This window comes from Leptonychotes weddellii, chromosome 16, assembly GCF_054177405.1.
Source record: "Leptonychotes weddellii isolate Sample4059 chromosome 16, ASM5417740v2, whole genome shotgun sequence".
In the NCBI taxonomy this organism is placed as follows: Eukaryota; Metazoa; Chordata; class Mammalia; order Carnivora; family Phocidae; genus Leptonychotes; species Leptonychotes weddellii.
The window spans coordinates 391,924-401,160 of record NC_138384.1 but is presented as its reverse complement, the minus strand read 5'-3'; the positions used below and the strand labels follow the sequence as shown (position 1 = coordinate 401,160).

The window sequence follows — 9,237 nt, the reverse complement described above, 5'->3', positions numbered from 1 at the left end:
AGTGACATCAGACGGAGGCTGTTCGGCTGCAAGCTAGGTTTCTACATTTTAACCTGAAAGCGTGCGTTTCCTAAAGTGCTTCACAGACTGCTGCGCTGGCTTCCTAGGAGTTGGCGTGCTGCGTGGCCCCACACACCGGCAGCTTGCATCAGGGTTCACACGTGGCGGGTCTGGCCTGTGCTTCTGCGGTCAGCTGACGGGGCAGGGACCCAGGCCCACCACCTGTGCGCAGCAGTAGGCAGGGACATCGGCAAGAAGCGGGGGCTGTAAGCTTGCAGCCCTTGTGTGTGCGGTCTGAGCCCAGGTGACTTCCTTCTTCAAACAGGCGGAAGAACTCAAGTTGGCTACCCAGCTGACGGGACCAGTCATGCCCATACGGAACGTAAGTGGGGGTGTCTGGAGGATCAACCGGTGAATGCTTTGGGGTGGGGCTTGAGTTGAGGGGTGGCAGCCGGGGTCTCTGGAAAGTTTTACAGGTTTGTGAAAAAGAATGCCTTGACTCAGAGAGGAATGTTATCCTGCATTCTTAGCAGCTGGGTTCCTTGAGGGAGGGCCTTGCCCTCATCTTTGGGGACTCGCTTGTCACAGATACACGCTTCTCACCATTTGGAAAGGCCAGGTCACTCCCTGGACACGTCGTTGGTGATCCCACAAATGACTGGGCCCTTGAGGGTCTTCTGGCAGGAGAGGTGGGCCCAGGACTGCACACATCTGAGGTGGTTGCTTCTACTGTGTGCCTGGGGTGACGTTCCAGGTCATGTCATTCTAGTCTGTTCTTAGTGGCCTCAGTGTGGCCTTGCAGCAGTGGGCAGGCAGACCTAGCCTGTTACCTCCTCCTGCAAGGCTTCTGCTGACATTAGGTCCTAGGCAAGGGTTTGACGCCCCCTGTGCCCCGGTCCAGGTCTACAAGAAGGAGAAAGCCAGAGTCCTCACAGAGGAGGAGAAGAGCTTCAAGGCCTTCGCCAGTCTTCGCATGGCCCGTGCCAATGCCCGGCTGTTTGGCATCCGGGCCAAAAGGGCCAAGGAAGCTGCAGAGCAGGACGTTGAAAAGAAAAAATAAAGTGCAGTTAACAACTCGTGATACCTGTGGTGTCCATGTGATCCTGGTCTCCTCGGGTTGGGGGCAAGAACTTGGGGACCTGCGACCTGGCCGGAGGGACAGCATATTTGCAGGGCAACATTTTACTGTCTATGTCTTAGGACTGTTGACTGAATAACTCGAGTACCTTTCTGGTGGAGGTGTTGCAGAGAGTAATTGTTACCAGGGTAGTTTGCAATTGAGCATTTGGGATTTGGGGCCAGATCCTCCTGGGCCTGTCTGTACTTATGCATGCAGGCTCTGGTGTGGACGGCTGGGGTTGGGCTGCCCAGAACCCGTTTTCAGGCTACTGTGCCTGTGTGGCAGCTGGACGGCCGGGGCAGCCCAAGTGCCCACGCCCGAGGAAGGCTGAAGGCTGGACCCCATGTGGCAGTGCAGCACACCCCTGTTCCTTTGAAACCCCTGCGTGGTTTCTGCAAGTGAGATGCTGAGATGGGGCCCTGGCAGGGCCTGCTGTGAGGATCCGTTATGGGGGCCGTAAGGTGTGGATGTCCCAACGCTGCTGGTGTCCTGCACCGACCGGTTCCTGTTGGGAACGAAATCCCTGGTAGGTTTTCATCTAAACAGATGATTTGGAGGGTTATTTATTTTTTTCACATCTGAAGTGGTGCTTATGGGGTACTGATTTCCATGCTCCTTTTCTGCATTTGGAAGTTGTGGAGGGACCAGGAGCCCTAGCTGCGTCCCTCACAATCCCAGGCAGAGGGAATGAGGTGGGGCTGCCTCTGGGTGGCCCGGTGGCTGCAGGCTCAACCTTCCCTGTGGCAGGTGGCTCTTCCTGGTGCCAGATCCCTGGCTGTGGTCTTCGCAGGTTGGGGAGCCCAGGCCTCCAGGTCAGTGCAGGGCAGGGGTTCCTGTGCTCTAGGCTCAGGGGTGAGGGGGAGAAACATTCACGTCCCCTTCTGGCGTTGCGCCACCAGAGTGAAGGGCCTTCCCGGATGCAAGAAGCGCCTGGAACAGGCCAGGCACCTGCTGGTGAGTATGCTGGAGAAAGTCTTGGGGAGGGGCCCGGGCTGTAGGACCCTGTCCACTGGGCCGTCGACACTTCTCACCTTGTCCAGTGGTGGTGGCAGCTCTGCTGGGTCACCTTGACTAGGCCGCTTCTCCGAGTCCCGCTCCATCCCTCAGCTCAGTGCCATGGGTGTTTGGTAAGTTAGATGTGCCATCTGGTGAAGCCGGGCGGGAAGTAAGCTTCATCCTGTGTACCTGGGGCCCATGAACCGACAGGAGGTTCAAGGGGGCTTTGGAAGGTGCCAGGGCCCAACCGCTGGATCCACCCTAGACTCCCTGACCTCAGGCTGTGAGGAATGACACCTCCCTACAGTCCGGAGTGCTCTTGGCAGGTTCGCAGATGTTTGTGTCAGCTGGGACTGAACCAGGGACCCTTATGGGAGTCTGGTACGGGACGTGATTGTGGGTGGGGAGCTCAGCTGGTCCAAGCTGTGGCGCCGTTGGGGAAGCAGTGAGCCCCAGCCCAGCCAGTCCTGAGGCTGAGGAAGTCTTCCTGTGAGGTGCTGCTGACCAGCGTCCAAACCCCAAATCATGCTGGTGCCCTGGTGAAGTCCTGGGTTGTGACCAAGACCTTGTAACTGGGGAGACAGACTGAGCGTGAACTCACACTTGGTAGGGATGCAGGTGCTGAACAGGGGCTGGAAGACTGCTCCTTCTGTGTCTGTGTCTGCTCCAAGGCAGCGCTCGCCCCCGCCAGGGTGAGAGGGTCCTTCGTCCACGGGCCATCCCCTGGCCCTGGGGTAGCAGGATTCTGCTACCTGGAGGATTTCTCCTTGAGTGTGGGCAGAACTGTGCCCGGGAGGGGGCTCCTGACCCCACCGTGTGTCTGGCGGGGCCAGCCTTGAGGGAGCAGCCGCTGGGGAGCCACAAAGCAACGAGAAAACAGGGCCTCTGTCCTCTCTGGGTGAGGAACTGAATTCCACCAACCAAGGCCTCCCCTGAGATACCCCTGAGCAGGGAACCCAGCTGTGGTTGGCCTTCACCTGTGTGTGTGGTTAATTCGAAAACCAACCCAAGTGGAGGCACTGTTTCCTTTAACCCTTTCTGCCCCTGGGTGGAAATGCATCAGCAGGCGTGGGCTCCTTATGTGGCCATCGCCCCTCGGAGAAGTGGGTGGGGGTCCGGAGGGTCATCTGTGGGTTGCAGGTGCATTTTGGGGTCAGATTCCCAAAGTGGGTGCAGGGGTGTGGCTAGCGGGGGTGGGCAGGATGGAGCCGCCCACAAGATGGCCCACGGGGCACGTTCACCTCTTTGCCTATTTTCAGATCAGCCTTGCTCTCATAGGAGTTGCAAATATTTTCTCTCAATTTATTATTTTTCTTCTTTCTAATGTGACATTAGGGTTATTCTGTAATCTTCCCAAGCTGTCTTTCTCCTTTTTTCATTATCTTAAAGTTACTGTATGGTATTTTTTACTCTGGAGAGAAGATACACGGTGGGTGCCACCTTCCCAGGATGAGTTGCATTTTGAATCTCTATCCTATAGTTGCTTTGTTAAAATATCTACAATTGTGGTATTTTTAAAAGGAAGAATTAAAATTTTTTTAACACTAATTTCCACTTGCTTGAAACTGTTGTGATTTAGAGGAAAACTTAAGTTGTTTTAGATTACTTAGCCTTTTTCCCACTTGACTCCACTCCGTTTGAGCCAGAGAGTAGAAGGGGGTATGAGTGCCTGCAAAGGGCTAAGGGCTCTTTACTTTTCTGGTGTCTCACATGTTCGTTTTTTCATTTGTAGGTAGTTGTACCCATGTTTTCTTTCATGGTTTCTGAGTGTTCACTTATTTATTTTTTCTTTTTTTAAGTTATAGAAGAAAAGCATGCTCTTTGTTAAAAACAAAAAAAAGTACAGGAGAGAAAAGCATAAAAAGTGTCCCTTTTCTACCTCCACCCTCCAAGCCCTTAGAATGACTTGTGCATATGACTTGTGCATCTGCCCACAGTGGTTTATGTGAAGTTATGTTCTCGTATAAACACCTGGGCCTTGGGGCCCCTGGGCGGGACTGTTGATGATGCGTTTTGGCTCAGGTCATGATCTCAGGGTCGTGAGACCGAGCCCCACATCAGGCTTGGGATTCTCTCCCTCTCCTTCTGCCCCTTCGCTTGTGCTCTTGCTCTCTAAAAGGAGTAAACAAATCTTTAAGGAAGAAACAAAACATCTGGGCCTTTAGTTTTTGGTTTGGTTTGGTTTTGTTGGGGGGGCTTTTGTTTTTATGAAAAATGGGGCACCTGGATGGTTCAGTCAGAAGAGTATGTGACTCTTGATATCGGGGTCGTGGGTTCAAGCCCCACGTGGGGTGTAGAGATGACCTAAATAATAAAAGCACACGGAATCCCACTGTGTGTTGTCCCGTATTGTGCCTGCCCACCCGGGTCTCCCTCACTTCTCGCCCATGTCTACAGGGACCCCGTGAAGGGATGGGTGACATTTGGTTTAAACAGTCCTCTGTGGGTGGGGAACACTGGAACGCCGCTGTTTTTGTTTTTAAGATTTTTATTTTATTTGAGAGAGGACATGGGCAGTGGGGTGGGTGGGGTAGGGGGAGCAGAGGCAGAGGGAGAAGCAGACCCACTGCCGAGCAGGGAGCCCGAAGCAGGGCTCCATCCTGGGGTCCTGAGATCATGACCCGAGCTGAAGGCAGACGCTTAGCTGACTGAGCCGCCCAGCGCCCCTGGAATGCTACTGTTTTAACTTGTATTTTTTATTTGTTTGTGAAGCTGAGCCTCTCTTCTCATATTTGCTGGCAAATTGTCTCTTTTTTTGTGGTTTGTCTGTCACATCCTTTGTCCATTTTTTTTTATGATGTCTGTCATTTTCTTGAATTGTAGAAGCTCTTTGCATATTAAGGAAATTTGCCTTCTGTCATATGTTGGCAGATTTTTTTCCGGTTTATTCTTTTCCTTTTGAGGCTTGCTTGTATTTTTTATTTTTAAGTAATCTCTAGACCCAGCATGGGGCTCGAACTCATGACCTTGTGATCAAGAGTCAGATGCTCTACCAACTGAGACTCCCTGAGTCTTGCTTGTACCCTGAGGGTCTGGGCTGGAGAGGGGATGGGGTGCTGTCGTTTAGGAGACAGTGTGGTGTAGTAGGAAGACCACAGCTCAGCCTCTGTAGTGGACGTGGGTTATTCTCTCTGGCTCCTTCGGCGTCAGAATTCACGTTGGGAGTTTGTTTCTGAGTCTTGTGAGAAGCAGAACTCGCCTCTTTTGTAGGAGCTGGAGGCACTGTACCCCCTGCCCCACCTCCTCGCAGCACCCTGGCCACGTGACCAAGCTCCCTGTCCCCTGTCCCAGGCTGGGTCTCATCCCTGGTGATGCATGCAGCCTCAACATCCTTACCATGGGCCTGGGTGTCACCCCCACCAATTCGAGGGGTTTCCCAGTGTTTGGTCCTTTGTGGCTCCCTCAGCCAGAATCGGTGCTCTGTTGCTTAGAACAAGACCAGACGTACCAAGCTTGCTGAATCAGGTGTGGGTCAGGGCCGGCCGGGCACTGACCGTCCGGGGGACTCCCCTTCAACAAGCACCAAGTGCCAACCGAGCACTAGGAACCACAGGAGGGGGCTGGTACTGGGCCCCAAAAAGTAAGCAGAGCCCGATGATGGGGCAGAAAGATGGGCGGGTGGGCCTGGGAAAGTAGAAAGTGGTGTGGAAGGAGTTCAGTAAGGACAACAGGTGAGGGGAGAAGAGACATTCATTCAAGTATTTATTCAGCATCTACTGTGCCAGGCTGGTCCCAGGCTGTAGGGCAAGCAGGAAACGGCAGAACAAACTATATCCATCCTTGCCTTCTCAGGGTTTTCATTCTGAAGGGTCTCCAGACACAGGCTCTAGCGGGCCCCCTCTCCCCTCACTGTAGTGTCCTGGGCACATATCTGCCTCACGGGTTGCGGGAGGGGACATCAATAATGACAATAAGGGGGCGCCTGGGTGGCCCAGTCGGTGAAGCGTCTGCCTTCAGCTCAGGTCATGATCCCGGGGTCCTGGGATCGAGTCCCACATCGGGCTCCCTGCTTGGCGTGCCGCTGCTCTCTCTCAAATAAATAAAATCGAAAAGAAGGGGCAGGCTCAGAGTCCCCTGCCAGCAGGGGCCCGCAGCTCCTCTTTCTCCCCATGTGGTCCTGGGACGGGATAGAGAATACACATTGAGCACCTACTGCGTGCTAGGCCCTGGGGGTGCCCTCAGGATGGAGCTGAATGACCCCTCCTCACAGGTAAACGGGGACCTGGAACTGGAACACAGCGGATTCGAAGGCCTGGGCATGGGGAAGGGCTGACCGGGGCTGACCAGGGCAGCCGTGCAGGGCCCGGGGCTGCCCGCGAGGACCAGCTACCTGTGGCCAGGCCACAGGAGGACTGTCTGGTGGCCTGGGGCCTGGAGAAGGGCCATCGGCACAGGAAGAGAGGACTGGCCTTCCAGAGTCTTCTCCAGCCCCACCCCCCAGGAAAGGCTCCGAGTGTGGCCCCCACTTCTGCGTCCACCTTCTCAGGGCTGCGCCTCCAGAACACTGAGGTCTGGGGGTTGCTGCCGGGGGGCTGCGTGGGGCGGGGCGAAGAGGTGTGTTAGACCTGGCTCCCCCGCCCCAGCTGCGGGGCCCTAGCCGGGTGCCCTCCTTTTCCCACCTGTTTCCACAGTGGCAGGGGGACCCCCGGGTCCAGAGTGCTGGGGGCTAGATGGAATGCAGCAAAGCAGCTGGTTAGCTCCTGCCTGGGAAGGGGGATGCTTTCTGGGGAGCACAAGGCAAAACTGGGTCAGTGATGAAAGAGACAGGATATGGCGGCGGTGTCAAAGCTCCATCCAGGCTGCTGGCACCGAGAATATCATCAAAAGCCCCCGGATGAGTCAGGCGGGAAGAAAAGCAGGACGTCCATCTGTTGGAGACGCCAGCGCTGTGGACCCTGCTCCTGCCTGCCGCCCTGACCCACACGCTGCCACCCCCCGGGACCCTGTAGACAGCTATGTCCTCATGGTCGCCCTGCTCCTGCTCCGGCCCCGCGGGCCCCTCCAGCTGGCGTCCACGCCCTGGTCCAATGCCCCCGCATGCCTGTGCGTTGGGCCCAGCGGCTTCTACTTGAAGAGAGCAGAAGCGAGCATCAGGCCGAGGTTAGGGTACAGACATTAGGTCGCCGTGGCTCCTTGTGGGTTCTCTCTCTCCCAACCTCCTCCCTACCCCCCAGATCACCTGCCCTGACGAAGCAGGCTTCTGGGGTCCCCAGGCCCAGCCCCGAGCACCTCTCCCTGACCCAGGAGAGGGACAGCTGGTTGTGGACAGCATCTGGACTGTGGCCCTGGGCAGAGGTCCTGGCCGCTTTGTCTGACTCACCGGGGCTCTGAGGACTCAGCTGATGGCAAAGGGGCTCAGCTGGCCAAGTGCTCTGTGCCCTCATGGTTGGCTGTGACTTTTTAGGGGTGGGGAACAGCAAAGCCCCTGAGACACACTGGGGGGCCAGGATGGGCCAAGAAAGGCTTGAGCACTGCGTTCTGAGAGGAGTCGCAGGGTCCAAGTAGAATCCTAGCTCTGTCCCTGCTGTGTGACCTCAGGCATCACCCTCTCTGAGCATGGTCTTGTCGTTGATAACACAGATGACATCACCTGCGTGGTGGGGACTCAGGGCAGGAGGGGACGGCAACCAGGGGCTGAATGTGGGAAGGCACCAAGATAAGGGACACAGCTCCCTTGGAGGAGTCTTGTCAGGGCTCCTGTCTGACCGTGTTTGTGTTCAGGGATGTCTGCCTCTGCGTCCACATCATGTTAGTGTCTGTGTGTGCATGTGTGATCTGTGTGTGGTGTAGACAGGTTTGTGGGGTGAGGTGAGACCCGCCTTAGTCCCAGCTCTGTGACACTGTGATGACAGGTGGCCACAGATCCGAGGCCCAGCCAGGACCACAGACCTGTGTTGTCCCAGCCACGGTGGCCCTTCTGGGTGTGGTGGTCTGATTTCTAAAGTAAGATCAATGCCAAATCCTGTAGGAAAACAATCCGATCGAGAAGGTTTCAGACGTTCTGAGATAAAATTGCATTTCTTGGGAGGAAAGAAACAAAGGAAGAGGGTGGGTTTGCAACCAGCTTATAAAAAGAAGCACCCAGCCAGACACGAACCTTGCTCCCTTTCTGAAAATCCTGTTGGTTCCCCCGCCGCACCCCTGTGCTACAGTTTCTACAGTGTCCACACACCTTCCCAAACAACCTCCTGGCTTGCCACATGAGGAGCAGGACCAGGGTGGAGGGGTGTGGCAGGCCGCCTCTCCCCACCTCTCAGTCCCACACTCACACACCGCCTGGGGGGTGACTCCGCTCTCGCCCCCACTTTCCAGGTTGGGAGACAGAGGTGCTGAGTGGTTCTGGAATGTGCTCGAGGCCAGTGCTGTGGGGGTGAGGGCCCGGGAGCCCAGGGAGGGACGTGGAATTGGCTGGTAGAGACCACTGGGGCTTGAAACACTGGTCGTCCAAAGCGAGGATGCTTCCTTGTTGCTCTAAAAATCCACGATTTGGAAGCATCAAAAGAGCCAAATGGGAGTGAGTCAAACACATTAGGAATGGTTGTTTCGATCAGCTGGTCCCTCCGGTGACCTGGGCTGGCGGGAGCTGGGTTAGCCAGGTGCAGGGGTGAGGCATTGGGAGCGGGGTGACATCACACTGATGCGGCTGACCAGGGCTTGGCAAACATTTTCTTAAAGGAACAGCTAGTAAGTATTTAGGCTTTGTCACAGGTACTGAGCTCTCCTCTTGAGAGCAGGGTCAGCCACGGACAGTATGTGAACCTCTGTTCCAGTTAAACTTTATTTACACAACAGGCGGCCGCCTGATTTGGCGCCTGGGGGGCTGAAGCTCCTGGGGCCCTGCTGTGGGCCTGCTTGGATTGAGGGAGAATGTCAGTCTGTTCGGGCTACTAGTCACCCAGCAGACATGGATTTCTCAGAGTCCAGGAGGCTGAAAGCCTAGGGTCAAGGTGCCTCGTCTGCTTGTGGTCTCCTTGGGTGGAAGGCGCAAGGCCCTGTGGGCACTAAGTCCTCAGAAGGCCCCCCTCCTCACTCCAGAGCATTGGGGGTTAGGATTTCAACACAGGGATTTGGGGTAGAGACACAAATATTCAGTCTGTGGCATGGAAGAAGGCCACACACTG

The 9,237-nt window shown here is 55.6% G+C and overlaps 1 protein-coding gene across 2 annotated transcripts in view; it reads left to right on the top strand.

The window, feature by feature from the left end:
- Positions 1-1,081, top strand: part of RPL13 (ribosomal protein L13) — a 2,663-nt gene extending 1,582 nt beyond the window's left edge. For both annotated transcript variants that reach the window (XM_006751767.3, XM_081806218.1), the window contains 2 exons: positions 326-382; positions 902-1,081. In XM_006751767.3, coding sequence (XP_006751830.1) covers positions 326-382; positions 902-1,060 — 216 coding nt within the window. In that variant the 3' untranslated portion in view covers positions 1,061-1,081. The remainder of the gene's footprint in view (positions 1-325; positions 383-901) is intronic.
- The last annotated feature ends 8,156 nt before the right edge of the window (positions 1,082-9,237 follow it).